General features: G+C 31.6%; 2 protein-coding genes across 3 annotated transcripts in view; both read left to right on the top strand.

Annotated features, from left to right (window-relative positions):
- The first annotated feature begins 15 nt into the window (after positions 1-15).
- On the top strand, positions 16-6,845 carry LOC106060766 (tektin-2-like). Its single transcript, XM_013218767.2, has 7 exons — positions 16-172; positions 1,439-1,550; positions 2,496-2,801; positions 3,713-3,927; positions 4,696-4,918; positions 5,076-5,299; positions 6,393-6,845. Exons 2-7 carry the CDS (start codon positions 1,443-1,445, stop codon positions 6,583-6,585), a joined length of 1,269 nt encoding a protein of 422 aa, XP_013074221.1. The 5' UTR covers positions 16-172; positions 1,439-1,442; the 3' UTR covers positions 6,586-6,845.
- Positions 6,846-11,362: 4,517 nt separating this feature from the next.
- The window catches only part of LOC106060773 (ubiquitin carboxyl-terminal hydrolase 24-like), a 42,994-nt gene continuing 26,366 nt past the window's right edge, over positions 11,363-27,990 (top strand). The window contains exons 1-32 of one of the 2 annotated variants that reach the window (XM_056029537.1): positions 11,363-11,787; positions 12,330-12,507; positions 12,590-12,657; positions 13,865-14,008; positions 14,729-14,830; positions 14,946-14,981; positions 15,163-15,228; positions 15,936-16,076; positions 16,247-16,405; positions 16,772-16,892; positions 17,694-17,797; positions 17,932-18,039; positions 18,134-18,229; positions 18,703-18,864; positions 20,059-20,145; positions 20,554-20,703; positions 20,930-21,061; positions 21,475-21,586; positions 21,730-21,947; positions 22,137-22,190; positions 22,353-22,465; positions 23,015-23,192; positions 24,511-24,609; positions 24,970-25,113; positions 25,269-25,376; positions 25,611-25,625; positions 25,832-25,873; positions 26,020-26,105; positions 26,254-26,338; positions 26,564-26,740; positions 27,159-27,352; positions 27,561-27,666. In XM_056029537.1, the coding sequence (XP_055885512.1) occupies positions 11,542-11,787; positions 12,330-12,507; positions 12,590-12,657; positions 13,865-14,008; positions 14,729-14,830; positions 14,946-14,981; positions 15,163-15,228; positions 15,936-16,076; positions 16,247-16,405; positions 16,772-16,892; positions 17,694-17,797; positions 17,932-18,039; positions 18,134-18,229; positions 18,703-18,864; positions 20,059-20,145; positions 20,554-20,703; positions 20,930-21,061; positions 21,475-21,586; positions 21,730-21,947; positions 22,137-22,190; positions 22,353-22,465; positions 23,015-23,192; positions 24,511-24,609; positions 24,970-25,113; positions 25,269-25,376; positions 25,611-25,625; positions 25,832-25,873; positions 26,020-26,105; positions 26,254-26,338; positions 26,564-26,740; positions 27,159-27,352; positions 27,561-27,666 (3,831 nt within the window). In that variant the 5' untranslated portion in view covers positions 11,363-11,541. Of the gene's footprint in view, positions 11,809-12,329; positions 12,508-12,589; positions 12,658-13,864; positions 14,009-14,728; positions 14,831-14,945; positions 14,982-15,162; positions 15,229-15,935; positions 16,077-16,246; positions 16,406-16,771; positions 16,893-17,693; positions 17,798-17,931; positions 18,040-18,133; positions 18,230-18,702; positions 18,865-20,058; positions 20,146-20,553; positions 20,704-20,929; positions 21,062-21,474; positions 21,587-21,729; positions 21,948-22,136; positions 22,191-22,352; positions 22,466-23,014; positions 23,193-24,510; positions 24,610-24,969; positions 25,114-25,268; positions 25,377-25,610; positions 25,626-25,831; positions 25,874-26,019; positions 26,106-26,253; positions 26,339-26,563; positions 26,741-27,158; positions 27,353-27,560; positions 27,667-27,990 lie in introns of both variants that reach the window. The other variant, XM_056029536.1, reaches the window with a different exon arrangement.

Below are 27,990 nucleotides of genomic sequence, written 5' to 3'. Positions count from 1 at the left end.
AAATGTACAATCACTTTCTTAACGCGATTATGATTGGATTACAAGATATAGTTTGGCCAATGAAAATACGTCTTTAATTTATTGACCGTAATGCTGTTTAGGTAGCAACGATACCCTTCGATCTGCAGGTCGGGTCAATTTTTCTTGATCTCTGTTGGAATAGAATTAAATTGTAAGTACTAAAGTAGACCTAAATGAAACTAAAATGTGACTTTACTGTTTAGTATAGTCATATTTTAATTAAAATTCATATTCCTAGATTTTCTTAAATTATATATATCTAGAATGTTCTAGAATCTAATCTAGATAAAGACACTGATGTGACTGATAGACTCATAGATGATATAGCCAATAGAGCATAGAGTATAGAGTGACACTGATAGACCTAGTTACTCAACTTCTCAAGTTACTGATTAAAGATAAACTTATAAAATAGTAAATAAGCCTATTCAAGGCTATTCCTATTGGCAATTGTATTGCCGCCTATTGTTAGATTATCATGATTTATCATGATTCATGATTATCTATCATGATTATCTGATTATGATATCAGTCGATCATGATTATCATCTAAATCTCATAGTCATAGTGTCAGTCATAGACTATGATAGACCCATAACTCACAGACATAAAAAAGGTAATATGAAACATCTGCCTGATTCATAATCTGGCAATCTAGATTCTAGATCTCTTATCTTCTTATCTCATAAGTCTCCAATAAAATTACTAATGCCAATGCTTGTTGATGGCAGTGATGGCAAATTAATAATTATAAAGATACTAAGAATAGTAGTAAAAGTACAACAAGAGTACTAATTTCTAGATCTAAAATCTAAGTCCATATTCTAGTATAATATTCTATATGAATCAACTCTTAAAATGTTTTCTTTCACTTGTATGATGCCTTGAATCTCTGTAAAATAAGACATTAATGATCTCTCTTGATATTTACCAATTTAGAATTCTGGATCTAGAATGACTAGATTACTATCTAGATATCTAGATCTGGACTCATTTAATGCATAGATCATGATATAATTTAGATCTAAGACCAATTTAAGTTATCTACATTTAAATTAAACAAATAATCAACTAGATCTATATATAGTTACTAGTTAAGCTCATTAAGTTAATTTAAATTAGTTGCTAATAATTTAGATCTAGACATCTAGTCTCTAGATCTAAATGTTGTGAACATCTACCCTAAAATTCTTGACTACTGTGGAGTAACAGTACTTTAGTATTATATACAAAATCAATTTAAGTATTTTGAATTTAGTGTTTAATGATAAATAAGTATAATATGCTCTGTTCTAAAACACATTGTGTTAGTATGTCATAGTATGTACTAGTAGCATATGTACATATTTTAAATATATATTACAATTATTTTATTATATATTTTTTCCATTAAATTAACGATTGCTTTTTCATGTAGAAAAATGGCAACAGAAGTCAGACAAATAGTAAGACATCAGCCAACTGACTGGTTTACAGAAGTGTATGCTCAGTCAACAAATGCTGAACGACAGAGATCTGCATCTCATCAAGTGTGTATGCCTAGACACTAAAATGTTATTTTTCTTTCATCTCATGCTACATTTATTAGATGTTTCTGATGTACCTTGAGAGTTGGAAATAATGTACTTCCTATAGTCCAAACCTCCTGCAGGATGGCAGCAGGCAGGGCATGAACTTGGGATCATCGAGATGACCAAATGGCAATCCAGCGCACATACCACACAACATCTATTTATATAGACACTATACAATATTTATTCAAATCCCCCCCCCCTGCCAAAAATGCTTTGTCAACTAGTAATTGTATGGTTGTAATGTTTGCAATTTAGATGATCGACCTAGGAACCACGTAGAAGCGCTATCATGAAATATTTCATCATTAAAAGCAAAAGAGACTAAAAGATAACATTATCAAGATCAATTTAAAGGCCTTAAAATAAAATTAACAACTGTCATCTAGTAAAAAAAAACATACCAAGAAAATAATTTTGATTATAAACTTTTATAACATGATAACAAAAATAAAATTTACATAACCAAAGTATTCAATAGAAACTTCCAAAATTGATATAGATTTTTATTGGAATTCACCTTTATTCATAATTGACTGTATTCCATGTCTAGGGCTCTTAAAATTATTTATGATGCTGTTCTTGAAAATTATAAACCTATGCAAAAATAAAGCAGCAATATTTATTTGAAAAATAATTTTATTTTGTTGAAGAAAATTTGCTGGGTTTGGATAGTCACATCAAAAATATTTTTATTACATTAAATTGTCTATTGAATATTAGCCTACTGTTTAATTAGTTATGCTTGCTGCTTGCATAATCCATTGTGTGTCAAACAATAACATATATTGTAAGATATTTACCATTATTAATATGATCATATGTTTTCCATGCAAAACACTTTCTTATTTTACAACCTTTTATGATATTTTTTAAAATAAATATTTTAATAAACTCGTCCAGGTGCGTCAAGAATCACGTTTCTTGCGTAATGAAACAGATGTTCAGACCAAGTGGGATCAATATTCTAATGATGTTAGACTAGCTGACAGAGTTGATCACATTAGAAAATGGAAGGAAATTCTAGAAAGGACATTGGGACAGCTAGATCAAGAAATTGCAGATCTTTCCGAAGCAAAAGAATTGACTGAGCAAGCTCTAGAAGCCAAAAACCTACCTACTGATGTCAACATTGAGTGTCTTACTCTACGAGAAGGTCGTAGAAATATAGATGTTGTTCAGGATGAGCCAGAAAATCAACTGCACAAAGTGAGGTTTTAGGTTTACTTCTATTTTTTGTTTTAAAAATGTTAGTAGCTGACTTTTAAAAAAAAAGTGTTACAAAGTATTTAAGTAATCACATATTTACATACAGAATAAGATTAATTGTTGTGTTCATTGTATGCCACTTTTCTTATCTAAGACTGTCTCATGACCCAATCAATCACCAGCAAAAATATCAAGGGCAAAAGCATACATCCCTGTCTTACTCCTGTTTTTACTTGAAATGAGTTGTTCAGCTTACCATTGTCTATTACTTGACATGATGAGTCATTGTATTCATTATTTAATGATGTTGGTAAATTTTGTTGGAATTCCATAGTGATTCATCAGTCTTCAGATCAATACTGTCAAAGGCTTTCTCAAAATCCACAAAGGTCATGTACAGAGAAGATTGCCACTCAATAAATTGTTCTATGATAATGCGCAGTGTAACAATGTGGTCAGTGTATTTTTCCTTCCGGAATCCAGCCTGGTTTTTGTGTTTTGTTTAGGGCATCTTTTAGGCATTCCAGTATTATTCTAGTTTAGACCTTGCTGAGGGTTGACAATAACATGATTCCCTGCCAGTTGTTGCATTGAGTAAGGTCACCTTTTTTGGTTAACTTGATTAGATAATCAAGGCTTTAGGTTTACTAAAATTATTTATTACAATGTATTTTAGTAATCACATATTTACTTACAGAATAAGATTAATTTGTCATGCTAAAATTACTGGTACATTTAATTCTGTCAACAAATAGAGAATTTATCCAGTCTCTTCCTTATCAGGCTTAATAATATAACAAAACTGGCTAAGAATTTGTCTGCTATTAATAGATTAATGATAGGATACAAATTAGTTTGTATCATACATGTGTAATAGAACATTTTTTTTTTATCAAAATGGAAACTAACAGGAAGCAGAAGTGATTGATGGAATCAAAAAGACTCTCCAACAAAGGATCTCTGATTCCTTTGAACAACTATGTCTGCTGCAGGAAGCACGGCAACAAGTGCAAGCTGATCTACAAGACAAAAATATAGCCCTAGGCATTGATATTGATCAATATAATTTGTCTGACAGATCACCCAACATAAGCTATAAGCCTGATCCATTGCGTGTACCGAAAGGGTAAGGTGAAATCATTATGAACATTTTTTTCATTCATATTAATATTGGGGGGGGGGGGGGGGCGCTTGGTGGCCAAGCACTTGTTTTTTTTAACTGAGGAGTACTGGGTTCAAATCTCTGTGAAGACTGGGATTTTTTTGTTCTTCTTCCTCATTCTCATTTTTATTTTGGAGCGTTCAGATGACTAGACCAATATATGAGATGAACTGCGCAGTGATTTCCAAATCAGGGAGCTCTTTCATTTGGGCTGTTTTGGGGCCAGTGTCTTGTACGGGCCTCATGGTAAAGAGAACAGTTTTGAAGGACATGGTCAGCATTCTCTGGTGACACTCCACATGTACAGATGTTTCAATTTTGAGCTTCCAGTACATATGTTGTCTCATTCTGTTGTGTCCTGTCCTGAGTCGAAAGATTAGACGTTGATCTTGTCGGGATAGCTTATAAACTGGGATTTTTAATTTCAGGATTTTAAAGGTGCTCCTGACATTATTTGAGAAAAGTAAAGGGGTTGGTCGTTATGTTTGCTGGCTAAACTCACATTTGCCCTAAAAATCTTGAAATTAAAAGTACCACTCACTCACCACACCTATTTTTTAATGGCTAAACAATAAAGTTGAATCATATATTTTTATGGAGAAACTTTTGAGGTTCTAAACTTTCTTTTTATTATATGGTTTACAATTTTGCACTGGCCAAATTGGATTAATTTTTCTTCTTATAAAAATGTTAATGCATTGAAATCTATTAGAAAACATTTATTTCATATAGGAGCACTACTCCACAACAGTGGGAAGACTTCAGCAGATACAACAAAGAAAGAGCTGATGCTGAAATGAAATCTGCCAATAGACTCAGAGAACAAATACATCACACTCTCCAACAAACAGCCAATGATCTAGAAGCACAAAAGCAGGCAACTGAGTATGCTTTCAGAAAGAGGATTCATGAGTTTGAACGTGCCAAGGATGAGCTTGAATGGCAAAAAAAGAATGTATGTTTTTATTTTATAAAAGTTGTTTTTAAAGAAATTGATTTGAATAAAGACATTGAAATATTTCATTGGTATATATTTTTAGAAGATTTTTTATTTCTTGTCTTTAAAAAATGTTTATTTTCATTGTTAATTCTTATATCTTTCTATTATTAAGACTGAAGAGGAAATTGCTGAACTTGAGAATGATATAAGAGGAATCGAAGAAGCCATCAGAAACAAAATTCGACCTACTAAAAAGGCAGAAACAAGGCTGGAAAACCGGACATACCGCCCTAATGTTGAGCTGTGTCGAGATGCTGCCCAGTATGGTCTTGTTGATGAAGTCAAACAACTGTATGCCAGCAAACAAGCTTTGGAGGAGAAACTCAAGCAATCTCAGTAAGTTGAATACTAGTACTCTGATGTACTTTACTATGTGGAAGTAGCACTAATGATCTAGCTACATTTTTGGAAATGAAAGACTTTTATATTAAATGTTACTTTTTACTCTCTTGATCCACTATATATACAGACTCCATTTCATTGTGAGCCTGAATACTTGATGCCCTAAACTATGCTATGATGGCCAGTTGGTTTTGAGACAATCTTCCTTAATGGCCAACTCACTGTATTCTTTGTTGTGCCATCGATTTGGTAATTTAAGTGGAATCGACAGCTGTAGTCTTATTATCATTATTCAATAGCTAAATCTGATTTTATAAGCCATTCTTTTAAGAATCTCATTTTGCAAGTGAGGAGTTCTTTAAGCTTTGGGTCTACTGTGGCCCTGTTAGGCCCACTGTCAATGTTTATTAAATGACTGGAACCTTTTTTTTTTTTTTTTTTTTGTTCATGTTTTTTATTTTTTTGTTTTTTTTCTCACTTAAGAGTTGTAAGTGGAACCTCACATCATTTTCTTGTTTTTTTTTCTGTACTTACATGTTTTTCTTACAGTGAAAATATTTTCTGAAGCCCTAGCTCTAATTCATTTGTTGTTGTTTTTTTTGTAATGTAACAACTATCAAGTTTGACTACTATTCATTTAAAAATTTCTTCCTACACAAGTATGTTTGTGAAGCTGTGAAAAAATTCTGTAATCCATGTTTTATTATGTGCTATAAATATTCTCTCAAAGTTTGCATGGTAACTCTTATTATGCTTCATATTATAACCTATGTTGATTGTAGAGTCATGGGTTACAAAACATGAGTTGTATCAATTATGTGAGATGAGAAAAGGAATTAATTTATTTGCCTGCCTTTAAATGTCTGTCATATATTCTAGCCAATATCACATATAGTGAAACCTTACAATAGTTATTTATCTTCAATATTACATTCTATTAACAATTATCACTGTTGATTTTTTTAAATGTTTTATAAATTTTGTAGACAAAAAAAAATAATACTATACCAGCTCTTTTTAATTATTTAAGTAAGTTGATGTAAAATGTGACAAAAACTGAAAATATATGTTTGGAAATCTATTTCAGACATGCACTGGATGGTTTGCAAAAGACTTTGCATCGTTTGAATGATGATATCGCACTGAAAACTCAGTCTCTGCGCCTTGACAATCAATGCCTTGGCGTGCGTCAGAAACTAAACCCACCAGCAACTTCACAAATTGAGCACAATTTAACCCTGACTGGGATTGAGAGAATGAAGTCAGCCATCCTTGCTTAAAAATGACTTTTATTTTCAACACAAATATTTTTTTATACATTGATTTACAGCAAATTTTTTTTGTAGGCTAAATTTTTTTAATAGTAACTTTGTTGCACAAAAAACATCGAGGTTCAGTGATATACCTCAGTCATTAAAGAAAGCGTTAGTTATTACAACACCTTTGAAATATGTTACATTATTCTGTTCACCGTTGAAGTAGTAATCAACAGTAATCAGTCTTATATAGCATTTAGAATCTGTCTGTGTCAACATATTTACCCATTTAAAAACAAATACCATGATTAAAAAAAAAATTATTTTTATAAAAAGACATTTTTCTTATACATAAGTTTCAGTTTGAACAAAATGAAAATATCAATCTCCAAATCCTTTTATCTGTATTTCAGTGGCTGGTTTCTCTAGCTTTCCAAAATGTATAGGTTAAAATAATACCATTATGAAGGAACTTCTGAGAAGTAAGGAATATGCTATCATATGTTTATCAATTTAAATTGTTTCTTCAGAAATGTTTATTTTGTCTTAGCCCCAGAACTCTTGCAGAAATGAAATTTATTTTGTCTTAGCCCAGAGCTCTTGCAGAAATAAAGTTTATTTTGTCTTAGCCCCATAGGTCTTGCAGACCTGCAAAGGATGACATGAGCAGGGTTTAAACTTGAGACCTTTATGATAATAGTCTGAAATGTATGCCACTCAGCTGAAGATGTATATTGATAATATTTTCCCTTTTTTGTTATTGTTGTTCTAGACAGAATTGTGTTTGTTTGTTTTTTTTTAATTGTGCTTCTCGTAATATATTTTTTTTCTGTCTGGGATTATCTTCATTTCAAAGACATTTTATCTTAAATATCTATTTTAAAAGTAATTATAGATTTTGTTCTTACTTTGCACAGCATGTTAGCTGTGACTATCAAAAATTTTAACAGTATTACTATCTTTATAATTATATATTTGTATACATATATTTTTATATGTCTGTACTTTATATTTGGTTTGATATGTTTGACCAAAAGAAACATTTTTTTTTAATTCTATGTTTACTGTGTGGATTACAAAGCTATAAAAATTATTATGTTGCACTATCAAGTGGATTTACCTTTTTTTTTTTTCTTGTGAAGTAGATTTGCTTCCTTCTGTTGTTTTTTTCTTATGGATTTGAAAATGTTTTCAATGATCAGTTTTTATTAACATCTCACTGTGATATTTTTTTTTTGCTCTGGTCTTAACCAAAACAATATTGCACATATATTTGTTATTAAATATTGACGTAATGTCATACTATTTTTATTTGCATAAATTTTTAATAGTCTGGAAATAAAGTTCTCAACCTATAGTTTGTGTTTGTTTGCTTTTATGAAATAAAATATAATTACACATGCTTGATTAAGGAGTATATTTATGCACATGTACAGAAGTATGTCAACAATCTTGGAAGCTTCTGTATACTTCTAAGTACTTCTCCAGCATTGAGACATGTGAAAAAAGTTTACAGCCACAGAAGGTACTTTTGCATATCTGTTCTCCTTAATCACAGTTCTAGATCAATTGACTGCACATTGAAATAGCTTTAAAAAAATGTATGACCCCCAAAGTCACAGTGGTCCCTTTTTGTAATGAGCATTTTAAAGACGCATGTTAGGGGTGTCCAGTTCATGACTGCGATCACAGACGCTTTGAAACACAAAGATGTGAAATTGTTTTCCCTTATGGGCTTCTTTATGCCTTAGATCTAGTTATAGTTTTAGAAATCACTTCCAGGAGAAAATGCTGAAATTATTTGCCAATATAATGTAAATGGTTTACAAAAACATGGAATAATAGTGAAAGTTGTATTTTGTGTGTGTGTGTGTGTAGGCAATGCAAGAACTAATTGTGAAGAACAAAAAAAGCGAAGACAAAGAAAACTTTTTTAAAAGATTGCAAGATTCTGTCGGTTTTGGCAGAAACTGCTAGCTGTGCTGTGCATTAGGCCTACACAACACGATAAAGAAACTGCTGCAGATTTTCTACAAAAAAAAAAAAAGAAGAATATGTGTGAAAATGTATTATTACTTCTGCTCCTACAATTTGAGTGGAGTCTTTAAAAGAATTCTGCAAATATGTCGATGCAAAATATAACACCATTTATGGCTATGGAAAGATCACATCTTATGCTGCGGTGAAAAGACATTACTACTTAATTAATAGAATACTAAAATTATTTCTTGCTTTGAAATCATATTTCTTGTTTCAAGAGACCTTAGTGCTTACTATAATCCATCTTTGAAAAAACGCTTGCTGAACTGTGCTGGATTTTTTTTTTTTTACAAACTATAGTGGACACATTCCGTGCAGCAGTTCTACCTAATGAGAGACAGAATGTGAGTATCTGGCTTACTTATGTCATTGCGACGCTTCAGAAATGCACTGAAAGAAGCATGAACAAGTTCCTTCCCAATGACGTATGCATGCAACTTTCTGGCAAAGGCCAGGTTGATTAAAAGAAATGATGTATACTGTACTCAAGTATGGCCTATAGTAACAATCGTAAGTAAAATCAAAACTTTATGCTTCGTAAGTGGTCTCAGTACTCCTGTGCGAGCCTATTATCACTTTAAACATACCTACTTAGCGCAGGCTAGAGGCAATACAATTTTTTATATATGCTGGTGAAAGTTGGACACTGAACGCTGAGGCTGAAAGAAACATTCAAGCCTTTGAGAGTAAATGCTACAGAAAAATACTGAAGTGCCGGGAAAAGAAGAGAAAGTTTATACTTTTAAAGTCACGATTCTGGAAAGAGACGAAAGTTGAACTGGTTCGGTCATATTGTCAAGTCATCTTTCATGGTACAGTGGATGGTCGGGCACGGAGACAGGGTCGTCAAAAGAAAAGCTGGCTGTACAACAAAAAATAATGGATCGGCCCTTCTCTTGATATCCATTAAGAAGAGCTGACCAGGAAATGTGGAGGGGTTTTGTTACGTTAACTGTCACAGCAACCATATATACAACGAAAGTCAAGGGACAGACGATAGAGATAAGAAATCCCAGGGAGAGAGAGGGGGGGGGGTGCCAATTTTACTGAAAACCAAGACGTATGGTTTGAGAGCACCAAGTAAGAATTCAATGATGTGACCGTGTAAGTAGTCAGTTAGCGAAGTGACCATTTTACACATAGCCTAAGAAGTCCATCAGTTAACCAAGTAGTCATATAACAGTAAGGGAGTCAAGTGAAACATGTCAACTAGGTAACCATGTAGCAAGAGAGTTAATAATCAGTCATGTAGCCTACCATATATTATATATATAGGCCTATATATAATTATATATAACACGTGTGCACCAATATCTACCTTGGTCACAACATTCACCTAGATCACATTGATGTCTAAAACAGTTACCGATGAAGTGTTGAAGTGATTCGTAGGGTAAAAGAGGCAAAATATTATTCATTCTTGCTCGACCGTACTAGAGATTCTAGGAAAGTTAAACAAATGCTAGTTATTCTTGAGATTTTGTAGACGGCGGCAAAATGATTTAAAATAGAGAAAAACCATATTGGTTTGTTTTTCCTAGTTGTCACTGGGACAACTGAAAAACATATAACACTAAACTGGGAGAGCTGAATTAAATAGCCTATTCCAAGCAGTCGTGGCCAAGAGACTACAATAGTGCTCATTATTAATGTGATAAGCGCTGAGGTTTTGAAGTCGAATATAACATACTGAGACCAGTGATTTTCAACCTAACAAATTAGGCTTATATAAACTATAAAAAAAAAAGTAATTCCTATACAAATTATAAGTCTCTACACCAATAACAGAACATAACTTGAAAGATATTTAACCAAATATTTTGAGTCAATTGAATTTGATTACATATTACCTGTACTGTAAGTTGGTCTACAACTACAATTGAAAGGAACTTAGCAAAATTAAAGCTAATTTACATAGCTTAAAATTAGGCCTATATCAACTCACTGTCTGTCTGGTACAAATTTAGATACGCTCATTTCCCAATCTTGGATCAGGTTGAAAATTTGCACAATTATTCATTGTTCCTGACATAGCTGCCTGGTCGTGCGGTATGCGCGCTGGACTATCGTTCGGTCGTCTCGATGGTCTTAGGTTCCTACCCTGTCCGCTGCTATCCTCCACATTTGCAGCCACCATATCCCTCATTTATGTAAGATTTATTTCTCTTTTCCGATATCTAACACAATTAATTAATCCCCGCTATTTAATTTCATTTAATTTAGGTGTTACTCGATCTAGTCAAATGTGAATATTCTTTTGTTATGAATCTCACTCAAAATTGAATTACGATATATAAGAGTTAAAAATATTTTTTTTAAAATTTTAACACACTTTAACGACATTTTAAATTAATAAATATTTGACGGTTTCAATTGTTAATCAATTTATAATAATAATAATTAATTTTGCACCCATAAAGATCTAATAGGCATCTATAAGCTATTAGGGCCTCAAAAATGATCTCATATGCCCTTATCAAATTTAGGTCTTGCACCGCCACTGTGTATGACCAATGTAAAAAATGTAAACAAGATATATTAATGATAGTTTTAGGTATTGTAGATCAAATCGTTGATTTTTTTTTTTTATAAAAGAATTGGGGGGGGGGGGGGAGGGGGGGATAGCCGCTAAGGATTCTTTTCAGTTAAATGCACGAAAGGGGAGGCTACTTAACTTTCCTTTTTTCCTTTATTCAATGTTTATAGTTCCGTTAGGTTAGTTCCGTCTTTTCTTTTATTACATCTACATCTTCATTTGTAGAAATTACAAAATTCTTGCACCAAGATGGCGGATTGCTATCTAATACTTGTTGCATTTAAAATGTACTGGAATTAGTGCTGAAAAATTGCTGGATACAATTTTTGCACTATGCATCTAGATCTATGATTAAACCTAGAAGTCTTATTTGCTAATCATTAAATTGTTTAGATATAATAGCAATGGATAGCAACGGCGTAAGTGATGAAAATGTGCAGATGATTCTGGCAATGGGTTTTCCTTCGGAATCTGAAGTTCGTAGAGCCTTGCGCATGGCTAAAAATGACCCAAGTGATGCTGTAGCTATATTAACTAATGAACCAACATCTTCTTATGATGTTGTTGAAGATATGGATGTAGACCTGAAAGAAGGAACTGTTACAACCAATAGAACATATGGACCTCAATTGCCTCCATCTTATGAAGAGGTGTGTCATGATGATCCTGATGTAAGAGTTAAGAGATCAATACACAGCTAATGATTCTAGTTACACTAACCCACAACTAATAGATGATACTCAAAAAAGTTTTGCGTACATATCAAAATATTACAATTTATTTGAAATAAAATAGTCTTGATGTTTAAATTGAATGGGTGTGGAAATCGTTTAGTAAACATTTAAAACACTTCCCCCCCCCCACACCTTTTTATTTTTTAAGGGAAAAGCTACAAAAAATAATTCAACTGACACTTTCAACTTTTTTATAATGTGTAAAAGTTTGAGAATATGTATAACAATTTTTGAGTTTTCTAAATCAAAAAGTCTTAAGATAGTGTGTCACATTATCTTTACAAAGGTCATTTTCAGCTTAAATAATAAGCCAGACAGAAACAAGTTTTGGATAATCTAACAAAATATATATATCTAAAACTTTACCATGAAGCCCAATATTTTGAAAAGGAGTTTTTAATACAATTAAAAGAAATTTTAGTCTTGAAAATGCTTGAAATCAACTTTTTTTTCTACAGAATGACCTATCAGCAAATGAAGGTGGCACAATGGATGAATCAAACATCATGGAGTTCCCTGTAACAAACCTTTATGAGTTAGAAGGACGTGTTTTTACAGAAATGTGGAATATTCCTTTTAAACGAGAAGAGTCCCTGGGAAAATGTTTGATAGCTTCAACACGACTTATGGAAGCAGGTAGTTATTAATGCTAGGAGCTGCATGCTTGAATAAATAAAGATTGAGGTTCTTTGAATGATTTATATATTTTTCTAAACAGGTTTGGTAGAAAGTGATGAGCACTGCAAGCGTTTCATAGATCGTTGCATGCCAGAGGCCTTTACAAAGGTAATTTGTGTGGGTGATTGGTGAACTATGGTTGACAGTCTGTTTCATAAATGCAAATATACAGTTGTTTTTAATATTATTCTGATTTTATTTTCTAAAATCTGTATCAGATGTTTGGTTCCTGTGTTAATTACTTCCACCTTTATAAATGTAACTGAGTTAAATTTAAATCTTATTTATAAAATAAATGGTGAGATTTAGTCTTTGTAGTTATCAATAGTATTATTCTTTCTTCATTTTACAAATTTTAATTCTATCAATAATATATCTGTTGCCTGGTTTCTGCTTCTATAAGTGCTGTCATGCTTTAAAACCTCTCTTACTCTACATTTTCCTTAGTGAAAGGGAGATAATCTATTAGAAAGTAAAAATAGCCTAAAAATCACAGAGGAAATGAAAAACTAGCTTCAAAGTGAATTATAAACAATCTTTTGTCCGTCTTTTCCATACCTTGTTATGACTAACTCATAGTTATGGTTATTAATTTTTTTTTAACTGGTTCTAATTTAGAGAAAGACTTTGATGGAAACATTGTTACAAAAAAAAAAAAAAAAAAAGAAATGAAAAGTTTAATGCAAGGTTGATCTAAAAGATTTTAATTTCATTCCATTCTTGTAAACCATTTGTCACTAGATTGCACAAACCTGCTAATAACTTTTGCTATTTAAGTGCTAGAAACAATTTCTTGTGTTTAATAAATTTATGACAGTACCTACTATCTAGATTTTTTTTTGTTCATCATTACTATCTGGGAATCTGTCAACCAACTGAGTATAAGTTCTTCACTTGACATGAAATGAATGAATATATTACAGATGTATTTATAATCCAAAATATACTTCACAATACTTTTGAACATGGATCTATTAGGAGCTGTTATTTCTATTTTTACAAACTTAATGTCACATATTCGAATAATAGTCTTGGTTAAATTTTATGGAAAGCATCATCTAGTTAAAATTGTTGTATCTCCTTTGATGTAGAGTTAATATTAAAATGAATTTCGCATCACTTTGCAGCCCAGCCAACACTGTCATCTTTTGCAACCTCAAACCATGGCTTATTTCTAAAATTTTATCAAATCATTTTCATCTAAATTATATTTCTTGTCTGACATCTCATACTATACTCTCAAATTTTCATTTAGTGGGACTACAGTAAGTAGTAGAATGTATTAACATAACATTGTATTGTTTGTTATCTCCAGTTATTGACTTCCAATGCTGTACATAAATGGGGCATTGAGATTCAGGAAGGTATTTTCAATATGCTTGGTTTGCTCATTGAGTTAGTAGTTTCTTCTCTTAAGCAGCCTACCATTTATCCAGTACTAATGGATTGTCTTAAAATAGTAAGTGTTTTAAACTTTAAATGTAGATCAATAATAGCATTCTGTGTTTTTTTGTTTTTGTTTTGTTTCTTATACTTTATAAATACTTTTTAAGTTACTTTTCTATTTAGTAATGTAGCAAGTACCTGTTACCATCAGTACATATTGTATAGACAAATTTAAATAGAAATTATACAAATATTATTAAAATTATCAGATCAATTAAAACAATTGAAAGCCTATGTCTAAATGTAAAGCTAGATTACAAAGAACTTTAACTTAATACAACCAATAGTTATGCAAGTGTTATAAGCCAGCACATTTACCTGTCCCAGCTGAAACATGGAACCCACATAAAGTTGGATACACTCAGATAATTCAAATTGGGCACATATCTACAATGATTGGTAAAAATCCCATATTTTAAAATGTTTTTAACCTAAATTTTGTGAGATGGCCTATAGTTTGACATATTAATGTGTAACCTGTTTTTGGGTTGCAATGAGATTAATGATTGATGCAGTATGTCACAATTAAGCAGATGTTAAGGAACAGCAGAATTCTTTTGCTTTAAACTGTATATTATATTCTGTACAGTTTTTTTTTTCATTTAATCAGTCCTTATTGAAAATGTCATTTTAGTAACATTTTGAATCGTACTGCTATTATATTTCTAACAATGTTATACTGCTTAAGACTTGTGCTGTTTAAATAATTAGATGCTATTCCTTTTATAAACAGGCATTTAATCCAGATACTGAGTTTCAAATGAAGAATAAAAATAAAAGAAGAGAAGACAGGTCTGAATATAGTGATTTATCTGGAGCAATCTCTCATAAAACGGTAAGATAAAAAAATGATTACTACCTTATTTTGTTTTAAAAAGTGTTGCTTTTCCATATTTAAACTTTGATGCTACATGTTTCAATTTATTTTTATTTTTGCCTATCGTTTCTAGGGTTCATTTTGCTGGCTAGCTGAGCTTATTGGTATGGTAAGATCATTTTCTATATCTACTAAATTATTTGTTGTTAATGGTAACTCTAAAACTGGTATAAATTTTATAAATATATTATTTTCATTATATGATAATGTTTCTATAGTTAGAAAACTTTCAATATAAGTATAATAGGGGAAACTTAGAATCATGCTATAACTTTTTTTTTTTCATCTAGTTTACAAATTTAGGTGGATTTGAGCTGGTCAAAAAACATTTAGATTCAGAAAATGTTGATATTTTGGTAAGTTAATTTCTTTAGTCAATTTGGTTTTTCTAAATTAAATTCTATATAAATATATACAAAAATTGCACACAGAAATGGGGGAAAATATACTTTAATGTAAAATGTGTTTTCTTGAAGCTACATCTTACTTACTTAAAATTTTTAGAAACATAATAAGGTTAAGTAATTTTTTATTTATGTTTGTCATTTTCTATTTCCATCTTGGTTTATGTATACTACATATCTGTATGATAACAAATTTAAGTTAAGGTATAGATATTCTACTTTTCAAATATGTCGTTCTTAAATTATTTTGTTTGTAGCTAGATAAAAACTTTGCTGACTTTGATACCATTCAATGTTACTGCCAAATGACAAACCTAAAATGACAACTGACAATGACTGAGATTACTCCGCACAAGCCAAAATGATGTGATTAATCATGAATATAAAATGACTGATAACAACTCAGAATCTTGTATAAGTGGTAACTAATTTAGCAAGTCAACTAAGGGACACATCTGAGTTAAGGTCTAAATTTATCTTCTTTTGTTACTCACTGTCATTAGACTATAACCTAGGCATCTCCCAAGTTTTGTCATAACTGATGGGATAGCGTATTAGAGATTACTTTCTACACTATATATTATCTAATTTTACCCTTACAATTATCACAGACATATATGCTTTTAAAAAAAATAATAAAACTATAACTTTATTTCTAGAACATGTCATTACTTCTAAGGCCATTCGGTGTTTGTGCCAGCTTCCTTAGTCAGAGTACCATGGACACTATGCTTAGACCAGGCATGGAAAAAGCAGTAAAAACAATTCAAGCATTGGAAGAGAAGGACTTCAAAGATAAAGTAATTTGGAATTCCCATAAATGGGCATTATTTCATACAAGTTTACTTACTAATGTCAACTTTAAATTGACCCTCGCCAATTACATTCGTTATTTGGTTGGTAGTAATGTTTCATTTTTTTTCTGCTTGACTATTCCTATTAACTAATGTTTTGTTCTGCATCTTTTTAGAAAATAGGCAGTGTATCGGATCTTTTGAGCTCTATGAAGCTCCTGTGTCTGCAGATGTGGCGAGAGGATGTTGACAAGTTGGATGATCTCCGCTTGGATGTTACATTGCGCATGCTCAAATCTCCCCATTTTAATGCCAAAATGAATGCTTTAAAAGAGGTTTGTTCTAAGGGCTTAAAATTTCTTACATTATTTATTAAATATTAAATATTAATGCCCTGTGAATTTCTTTAAGATAAGTATTTATCCTCCCAGAAATGTTCATATAAAAAAAAATTAAACAGCATTTAAACATAAATTTGAGACAAAACTAGCTGATGATTCTTTGTCAAGTTAAAATAGTTATGAGTACAGATAGCTCAAATATAATCAAGGTCATTCATATTTTCATTGTTTTCCTGATGATTATTTTTTTTACCAAAGAACTATTTCAGTTTACATACTGATTCAGTCTTGACATACTAATTCAGTCTTGACATTTTCCTGATTATCTTTTAGTTGCTAAAATCTGGTTTTGTCTGGCAGGTAACAAAGCTGATAGATGAACTTGGCAGCAGAACTTTTAAGTCATCTGCTATTGTCATACCAGAGAGTAAACTATTGGACTGGTTGGTGGAAAATAAAGTTTTGTCTATAGCACTTGAAGGTAATACATGGTAAAAGTTTCTTCAACTGTTTGATACTAATTTTGTTTTCATAGAAATGCATTAAGTAAAATTAGTGATGTGCTTGGCAGTACTTTACCACGTTTTCCTATTTTATTGAATATTCTATAGATAAGATTTCAAAACTATATTATTTTGAAAAACTTATTTAAAAGTATACACATTTGCCTACAACAATAGTTTTTAAAATTTAATATTATATCACAATTTGTTATAATATAAATTTAATATGCCAGTATTAAATATTGTCCTAGCCTTGTGCATCATCATTAATCTTACATTCTGTTTGATTGTAATGAAAGGAGTTTTTTTTTTTTGTCCACAGTCAGCTGTTTGCATAATTTGATGTATTAAACATAATTATCTTCCACTCTTGAAAGAAAATGATACATAAGCAAATGATATTATTTGTTAATATAAAAATAAACAGCAGTATGTAGGCCAAAAAAACATTAGTGTTAAAGATTTTGCCTAATATACTTGTAATGTACTTGCTCATGTGTAGGCTTAAGTTTAATGGACACTAAAAGAAGAACAGCAACTTTATATTCCTTCTTGATTTTGCAATTCACAATAAAATGAATAGTTACTAAATATTAAGTTTCAATTAGAACTCAAATCGTAACATAAATGACTAATATTTCTCTATGTGATCATTATGTGACTGTCAGCACAAAAATCAACTGGCTGAGGTTAAAACATTGTACTTGTAACTAAATATTTCTTTCATCATACATCTCTTCAAGACTGTACTCATGATTTGTTTTTTATACTTTTCTAAGGTAACATAGACCAAGCCCAGTACTGTGATAAAATAAAAGGCATTGTTGACTTTCTGGGGTCTAAGCTGTCCCTTGATGAGCTATCTATGATATGGAAGATGCAGGTAGATCCTACATAACTAGTAGATTAATTTATACATGATTTGTTAACAAACAAAATTTGATCTCCCAATGTTGGTAAGACTTAAATTTGATTGTATGTGGTTTTACTATGGATACTAAACTGATAATGTTTCAGAATGGGCAGACCAGCAATGTTATAGACAACATACATTCCATTATAGCAGCAGCAGCAGTCAAATTTGAATTCAATCAGTTGGAACATCTGTTTCTTCTAATACAAAAGGTGAATAAAAGCTGTGGGAATTTTTTTGGGGCACATATGATACTTTTGGGGTGAATAATTTTAATCTTGCAGCTTTTATTTATATTTTATATAGAAATGGCAAGACGACAATGACAAAACAAGAGATAAACTTTTGACCCTTATTGGAAAAATCGGCAAGGATGCCAAAGTTTCAAAAACAACAACAAAAGTAATTTCTTTGTTTATTTTGATGTTCTTAGTCTTTTTTTTTTGGCTTGAGAATTTGAAAAATCAATTATTTTTGTTTATTCAAGATCGTTTTTTTTTTAAACATCATTAATCATTCTGAAAAATTGCATGACAAATTGATGTTCTTTTGTACAATTCAAAATAACTTGTATGCTACATCTACTCTACACCAGTGTTTCCCAAACTGTGTTCCACGGAACACTAGTCTGAATAGGTGTTCCACAAACTACTGGAATAATTAACTAGTTGGCCACCACATGAATTAATCTCTCTTAAAGATAAACAAAGTGTTCCCGTTAAATACCTCAGAATGTGTGAAGTGTTCCATTAGAGAAAAAGTTTGGGAAACACTGCTTTATACTAATAATAAATTAGAATGTGTGTAAAAATATTGCTGAATGATGTATGCCCTAAATGTTCATTTGTTTGGCGTTTCTTGTGAATACACTACAGGTGTTAGAGCTGCTATGGGACCTCGCTCACCTACCTTCATTGAGTACAGCTTTAGTGGAACAAGCGCTAGATGAGCACCATGCTATTTTGTCAGACTCCTACAGTGTGAAAGAACAAATCAAAATGCAGTATGTTAATAAGTGTGTTGAGGATATCAAAAAGGTAAAGGCTTTATTTACTGTTGCTCAGATCCTTTCAGATAAGACCTGTGTGTCACTAATGAATTGAAACAATATCCCTTGAACAACAGAAGTGCTGTCAGCTGAAAGCCAGGAATGAGAGGGCTTAGTCAACTGGAAATGAAATAAATCATTACTCAATTTCATGAGTTTACCTGGCCAAGGCCTTAGGGACAATTCATGTTCCTGCAATATACTACCACTATTATGAAAGGATTGCCATTGAGTGAACCTTTTCCCTTCCTCCCCCCCTCCCCCTTTTTTTTTCTTTTCTATCAAGCTCTGTAATCAGTAATGTAGGAGTCCAGGGTTATGCTCTGTTACCTGTTACCATGTTATGGACATCAGTTAGCCTAGGAAACATGCACTTAAGATAAGGCTTGGTACTTAGATTGTGCTGTCCTAAATTCTTTCTCTCCGCTATCAAATAAAAAAAATAATTTTCTATTTTGTTGAACTATAAATTATTTAAGTCTTTTGAGAAAATTATATTTTTCTGACATTAAGAAATCTTAATATATATAATTAATTAACAGCATAAACATTTGTATGTTTATAAATTATCTAAGAATTTTCAAGTATTTTTATTGATAAACTTTATCGCTAAGAATTTATTAAAATTAATCTCTTTTCTGTTTTCAAAAACTATTTTTAATACACATGCTCATGCTTATATCGGACCTGATGGGGTGGGTGTGTTGGCAGAGTGGTCAGGTACTGGTACTTGGCTTCCTAACTTACAGGTCCCAGATTCGAATGTCAGTGAAGACTGGAATTTTGAACTTGGGGATTCTTAGGATGCCCCTGAATCCACCCAACTCTAATGGGCACCTGACTTTAGTTGGGGAAAAGTAAAGGCAGTTGGTTGACATGACACCCATGTTAACAGTTGGCCATAGAAACCTTTACATCATCTGCTCTATAGATTTCTAAGTCAGATTGAGTATCTATGGTGACCATGTTAGGTTTTTAAATTCCTGGTATTCCTCTTTACAAACAATGTAACAATAATAAGGCTTTGTATTAAATCAAATTAATGTAAGGCTTTGTATTAAATCAAATTAATAAGAAAGAAATTTAGTTTACCCCCAGCTTTTAAGTACAGGTTTATATGCATATTTTTATTGTAAATGTGTTGTGTCATTGTGATCCCTTATTTCTGTCTGATTCATGACAGGGAGCATGTGTGCTACCAGCATTAAAACAACTGATGCTGATTTGCAAAAGCATTATTAAAAATCCTGCACAGAAGGGAGATAATAAGGTATGTTTTTCACACCAATCTTCTGCAAAGAATATTTACTTACACTCTTTCATTGTAGAGTTTTGATTTCATTTGAACTTTAACTATTAAACAACTAAGTTTCAGGAGGACTATGAAAGACCATGACACATATAAGAAAAATAACTACTTTAAATGTATAGGGCTAGTTGGCAGTTTTAACAGAGATGACTATCTACCTGTACATCTCATTCCAAAGTTTCTGATCCCTGAGTCATATTCTGAATACTTAAACCAAAATAAATTTACAATTTCCAAATAATTGATCTAACTTAAAAAAAAATAGACATTTTTTAATTTTTTTTTTCGCTAATGCATTGCTTAAAATATTTTCATCTTTTCAAATGTGTTTTTTTTTCCCTGCTTTTATTGATGAATACATTTTTTCAGGGTGTTATCAATGAGCTGAACAAAGGAAGTGACATAATCAAACTGGTCACCAACAGCCTTGTTAAGTGTCATAAACAGGCTGCGTCACTGGTTGGAGATGGTCAACTGAAGACCACAACCATGGTGGATGGACGTTACACTCATGTCGATGTAAAAAATAGCATTACTTTATGTTTATAAAATAACCTTTTTTAAAAGACACTTTATTTATCCTATTCATATATGTTCTTTAATAATTTGAAGTATTTTTATACTTCAACTGATATAATAGTTTGTAATTGTATAAGAAAAATATTTTTTTTGCTCAAATTTTGTTTTACTAAGTATATATATATGTTTCATTGACTAATGTGTCTGCTGACATGTTTGGTTTCAGTACATTGCAATCCATCTTAATTTCCTACTATACATCTTACAAGCTGGAGACCTGTATCTTCCCTGGAATCGAGCTCGAGACATCTGGACAACGCTTGTTGCAAATCCTAAAGCTTGTGATTGGGATAGAGAGGTCAGTTTTTTTCTAGCCTAGACCATAACTTAATAATCGAATTTCGGAAACTTTGAAAAAAAAAACAACCTACAAAAAATTTAATTGTCCTTGTATTAAGTCTAAAAACAATGAAGTCATTTTTTATTTTCTGTATACAAATCATTTTTTTTTTATCTTTGGATAGTTCTTTATTACCATTAGATGTAGTGCATGTACGTTTTAGTATTGAACATTTTTTCTCCATCTAAAATCTCTTGATCATTGTCAATGGAAGGTGAAATATTTGAACTTATGCTTTATTACTACTTTTATTATTCCTTTGCAATATAATTGTAAAATGTACAATTATTTTGCTTGTCAAAAATTAGAACATTAATGAATAATGTTAAGATTGTCATTCAGTGTTGTCCTGTTTCTTTTGTCCTCCACAGACTTGCTATGATTGGTTCCAGCATGAAATCACTGACTTAGAAATAGACACCCAGAATCAAATGTTTCAGAAAATGATATTATGTATTGATCCTTCTAAACTGAGTGAAAGCGGTTTGTTATTTTTTTTTTATTAGAAAATTTCTAATGCTTAACATTATTGATTTTGAGTATGATTTATTATTTTAGAAAACAGCTTCCCAAAATAATGTCAAATGTTTCAAATCTCTTCCTGTTTTCTCCCCTAATTCATGCAGGCTTCAAATGTTTCAAGTGTTTCTTTGAAGGCGTAAACATTTATGAACATCGTCTTAAGAATGTCAATTCAACTTTGGTGGTAGAGAAGCCAGACTTAATAGGCTTGGACTACCTCTGGGAAATCTGTCTTCATGTCCCTAGTGAGAACATAGCTGAGCAAGCCATTCAGCTTTTGTTGTCCTACAGCTATAGTCAACTCAATTCTAAATTGAAAAAGGTAGGCAGTTAATAGTATTGAGCTGTGAAATTCATTTAAATGTTTTGTTTCTTTTTTAAATTACTGTTATTCTTTTTTAATTGAATTTTTTTTTTTATTTCATCATATAATAATTAAATAATTATCATGTTAGGAATGTAAACATAAAAAATTATGCCATTAATCACAAATAATTCCCTTTATTTTCAGGAGCCACTGGCTTTACACAAGAAGTTTATTAATGAGTGTTACACAAGACTTGAGGTATTACATAGAGAATATCACTTATTATTATTTCATTTTGCTAATATTTTTTTTTTACATTAAAGTAGGAATTCAATATAGTGATTGATAATTGTAAATTGAATTGATTTTAATTTGATAATTAAGTTTTCTTCATTGTGTAACCTGATGTATCTTCTTCAGACAGCTAGAATGGGACTTGGTGGCAACGTGGTGGCTCAAACTGTCTCTAATGCTACAAAAGTCGTGACTGCAGCAATTGTACCAGATGTAGCAAATGTTCCTTTACCTTCCAGGTAGCAGCCCAAGTTGTATTCTCTTCTATGTTTACTTTTCTTTGTATACTTTTTTTTGTTTACTTTTCTTGCAGACATTTTTAGACTTCATTTTAAATTTAAGGACATTCAAGAATCATTTTTATCTTTTGATTTTTTAAAATAAATTGCTTTTGTTTAAAAAATAAACCTTTAAAGCTTATAGCATGCTCAGGGTGCTTTGGTTCAATCTCTTTTGTAGACCAGTGGGGGGTATCTTAAAGAAGAACTCAGAGCTGCCTTTAGGTGCTCAGCAAGGACAACTATGTACATGTTGGAATTCAAACTCGAACCATCTTGTTAGGTAGCCATGCAATTTTGTTCTCAGCCACACACCCTACAACATTACTTAACTTCAAATAAAGTAAACCGTAACACAACTGTTTTATGAGTGTTTAAAATATAGAGGTATTTTATGCTACTTGTTTCAAATCTTTGTATAAATCTGATTATGCAATACTTTTTTCTTGTTAAATACATATGTTAGGACGAACTATGCTGTTTATGTAAAATAAATCTTATTTTATATAGGTCAGTCAAGTTTCTTGCTATAGAACGCCTCCTGTGGATTGCAGAGTCCTATATCTTGTCAGTGGAAGAGATTCACTGTGTGCCGCGCAATATACTTCCGCATGGAGCATCTTTTCATGGCTACCAGCTGAACCTGCTTGTTAAATGTGAAGCTTTGAAAGTAGAGTTTACCTTACAGGTTAGTACTTACAAATACATTTTAAAAATTTGTCATTGTATAGCCATCACTTAAAACACTTTCTTGGAAAGTTAGGTACATAATGGTTTGGTTCTACCATGTCTTTTGAACGCTTCCATCAAATGTTCCTTCACAAGACTACCCTGCTAAGATAAGATAAGATAAGATAATTTGTTTTGATTACATTTGTCCACTATAGCATTACTACTAGTTCACGGGTCTATATTGTTGTTCCATAGATGACCCTTTGATAGTTTATCAGCCTTTTCATTTCCCATGATGCCTATGTGTCCAGGGATCCACTGTAATGTGATTGTGATATTTAATTTTGACATCATATTATGGATTATTGTGATTAGTGTTAATGACTCTCTTGGGCTGGATGAGGTGCTGTTAGTAAATACAAGCCTCAACAAAGAAATCACCATGCCAAACAACCTGGACAGTATTAACTTCCTAACCTGCAAAGAGCAATCTACAATCTTCCAAGTAAGAACAGAGCACAAAATTATCACCTTAACAAAATAAATGGCACACACCTACCCTTTGCAGACACTGTGCCCAACCTTATGAAAGTGTAAACCATATTCTCTTAGAATGCCACCTTCGTCAGACCCTACTACAAGGACAGCCCAACATAACCAAGACTCTGTATGGCAGTGCTGAATAACTGAAGAAAACAGCACACTATTTTTCCTTAACACAGTCTGCAAAAGAGCTTACAGCTCAGCAGCAAAAAGCTGGCAAGAAGAGAAGAAGGATGGCATAAAAGATGTGCTGCCCTGAAGATCAACTCAGGCACCATTTTGCATTTACTAGAAGCAGATGGCCTCTGAAAGAGACAGCTGGAGAGCTCTCATGAAGGTTGTGGGGTCCACATTTGAAGCGCTGAGAAAAGCCCTTTGCAGAAGACAAAAAGAAGTTTTTATTAGAACCAGGTGGACAATAGCTAGTCTGTATCAAATGTGGCACAATATCCAGTTCACAACTGGGTTTGTATTGTCACGCAAAATACTGCCCTCATACTTAATCTTTAGAATCGAAGACAATGCCATAGTAGTGAAAAAGTATTATAAAAATAGAGTAATGAAATTATTTTATAAGATTTAATTAAATAACAATTACTAACAATGCATTAAGGAAGAAAGTTATTATAATAATGTGTAACATACATTTCAAAATAATCTACTTGATTTTTTGAATATATTATTTAGTAAAACTTGTTTGTATATGATCAATTATTTTTCTTTATTCCAAGGTAATTAAGAAAACTCAATGTATTCATTGTTCCAATCATTTCAAACTTCTATTTTCTCAGTGTCACAGTAATGAAACTTTATCATCAGTCAGGAAAAAAGTTTTCCAGCGACTGAATCAACCAGTAGATCATGTACAGATGCATACTAATGATAAACTGGTAAGTTATACACAGCTTAGTTTATTCTGTGTTTTTAATGAGATAACAGTGTGGATGGAATGGCATACAAAAATGCTTATTTAGCCATTGTGGATGATCGCTCAGTTAAATATATGTCTTTGCTGAGCCATATTCTATGTTGAAGCATTGTTTTTTTATAGGCTGTACTAAATGTAATATTTTGAATAAAAGGAGTTGGTACTGGGAATTACTATATTAAGAAATTTGACTATATTTCTCATTCAAGAAACAATTAGTTATGTCTTGTTATATTATTTTATTGATAAAATAAGAATTAAAATATAAGCACAAATTTGGATAACTTTATGAAATCTAATGGTTGAAATGTCTTTGTTGCAGCTTTGTATGACAAAAGACCAGCTTCTTCTCCACCAGTTAGACATCACTGATAACAGTGTCCTGCAGGTCCACCTTGGCACATCCTCCACATCAAAGTCCAGCTCAACATCTATGGCCTCTGGACCCAGTGGAGTTAACAAAGAGGTTAGTTTCATCTTTAAGAAGAGCTCTTTATGGTTTGAAATTCCAACATAGAATACACCATTATACCAGATTGTCATTCAGATGTATTTTCTAATGCTATGTAGTTCATGAAATAAAGATCATGTATTGTCAAAACTATGTTTTAAAATGAAAAGGTAACTACGAAAGAGGTTACTGACGGTGGAGAAGGAATTACATCCCAACAACAGACATCATCATCAGTGACCTCCAAATTATCTGCTGCTGCAAGTTTTGGTAAAGAGGTAATGTTCTGATCTTACTTTGCTTGCATTCCATCATTGTAGGATTGGGAACAATTTCATCAATAAAATTGTTAATACATAAATAGTTAATTAAGACATTTAAATTTCAAAAGCCTTTAAAATATTTTATGCCAGTAATCTGGAATATGAATTTTTGTTTTCAAACCAATTAAGGTTTTTTTTATGCTATGAATGACATTAACCTGTAATAATTTTTTTTCTTTCTAATATCAGGATCTAGACAAAGGAGTAAGTACATTTGAATAGTTTGGAAAAATTACTTAATTTTAATTCTGCATGGCTTTTTATAGAAAATGAAGGTTGCTTTTATATTCATTTGCTCATCAAAGCCAAGTCTCTCTCAATGCAATGATATTTGTTTTAGGAGATCAAATATTTATTCACAAAATATATTTCTAATATTAGTCTCTACTATTCATATCCAATGATTGCAGGCATCTAGTACAGTATTAAAACAGACCTTTGATATAGAACAGGTATTTGAAAATCAACTTATGATGTATTTTTAATTTTATTTCATTATCACTGAAGAGTTTCTTTAGTTTTTATTTTATACATTTAATATGGAAGCTATCACAATAATCAGCTTAATCTCACTTACAAGATGGCTTTTTTTTTTCAGGAAAAAATGTTGCCTGGTGTTGTTATGGCTAAAGGTGGCGAGGTATTTGAAATGTTGTATCAGCTGACGGAGCTAGATGAGCCAAAGTAAGCTGTATAACTTTTATACCTTAAGTTTCATAGTGGATCAGAGTCAACTGCAAGATTGAACTTAATGTGAACTTCTTGTCCTTCAAACCAACTTTTTTTTCTCATTTTTATTAAAATTTTGCATACTTTTTTTTTCTTTCTTTAGGATAACTAAAAGAGTTCAGAAACTATTAATGTTGATTCCAACTGACCAAGCTGTATCTGATGCTCTTGATCTCATTTGTCACAAAGTAAATTTCAGAATTCATTTATTCAAGTTTGATGGTCCTTTATTTTAATTTTTGCTTTGGTTTTATGTTAATTTAAAAAAAAAATATTTTGTAGACAATGTAAACAAGATTTTTGACTTAGTTAAAAATGAAATAAGTAATACAAATTTCCTAAGAATTAGAAATATTCAATCTATATCACTAACAATGAAATAATATTTAATCACATTTTTTTATTTAAATTAGCAAATTCTGAAGTCTGTTGCCTCATCTGAAGATTTATCTGGTGTTAAGTCAAGTCCTAAAAAGTCTGCCCCGACCTCCAGTGCTACTGTTCCAGTATCTCCCAAGGAGACAATTAGAAATTTGTTTGACTGCAACAAACCAGACATGAGTGCCTTCAGAGTCTTATACAATCTAGAGGTTTGTATTTCTAAAAAATAAAATGCTCACTTTAGTCAGGTGAGGAAAAGTACTCATCCTTTTTGTGTGCATGGTATTCAACTCATTGTACAGTTCATCAACTGCCTTAATTTTTAGAAACTTATAGATAACCATTAGTTTGGTAGTTGTAATCTTTTCTATTACAAAAATAAAATAATTAGAGACTAGACTTCATTGAGATTAATGCACTCATTGAAACTCATTGACTTCTCTGATTTGCCTAGGGTCTCAAAAAAATATTTGTTATCTTTAACTTTATTTGTCAAAAGGTTTGCATTTAAAGTTGATTTTTTTTCCATGAAAACATTTTAACAAAATATCTTGATTTTTTTAAACAATATCTGGAAAATAATTTAAAGTTTAATCTTTATTATTACATCTTGTTTTTTTCTGTCAGGTTTTAAGTTGTAAATTGATGCCAACTTCTGAAGATTTAACAACACAAGCCAGTGCTCAGAACTTCTGTGTAGAGTTTCTCCACAATGGCGGCTTGTCTCTGGTAGTCAGCGTGCTGCAGCCAGAGTCCCTTCCTGCAGAAATCAATTATGAAATCAGACAAGGATGTTACTCCATTTGTTTACAGCTTGCAAGGTAATACAAGAAGCTTAAGATACTGCCTTCTATTTTATATTTGTAGAAGTAAAATCTGTCTTTTTCTACAGTCTTGATTGGAATCATGCAAGTGCTGATGCAGGACAGAATTGCAACAATGTTTATGACTTTTTAGTTGTCATGTTTATTTTATCTTTTTGTGATATTACATTTCGAACGTTGGTCACAAATTTGTATTTGTCTACAGATATCTGCTGTGTGGTCAGACAGTAATTGGAAAGTCAGATAAAGACTCCTCCATCTTAGCTCCCTCTCCTATCAAGACTAGCTCAAAGTGGAGCCATGCAATACAAGTAATTACATATTTATTTATAGTTTTATTGGTTATAAAAGTGTGGTTGAGAGGCTAAGTGCACTTGAACTTAGCTTGGCTTGCTACCTATGAAGGGGGCTCGAGGTTCGACACCTGACTCGGACAGAGTTGTGTTTACTGAGCACCTAAAGGGAACACGGAAAAACCTTCTCCTAGATACACACCCCACTCCCAACTGAGATTGGACCAAAGCGCTCTGAGCATGAAATTAGCGCTATATAAAATTTATTTAATTTATTTTATTTATTTATTTATTAGAAAAATCAAAATATTTCTTGTCAATAATTTTTTCTCCTAATGATTT

Source organism: Biomphalaria glabrata, chromosome 5 (assembly GCF_947242115.1).
Source record: "Biomphalaria glabrata chromosome 5, xgBioGlab47.1, whole genome shotgun sequence".
Lineage (NCBI taxonomy): Eukaryota > Metazoa > Mollusca > Gastropoda > Planorbidae > Biomphalaria > Biomphalaria glabrata.
The sequence above is the reverse complement of the archived record's forward strand: the minus strand, read 5'-3'. Positions and strand labels throughout refer to the sequence as shown.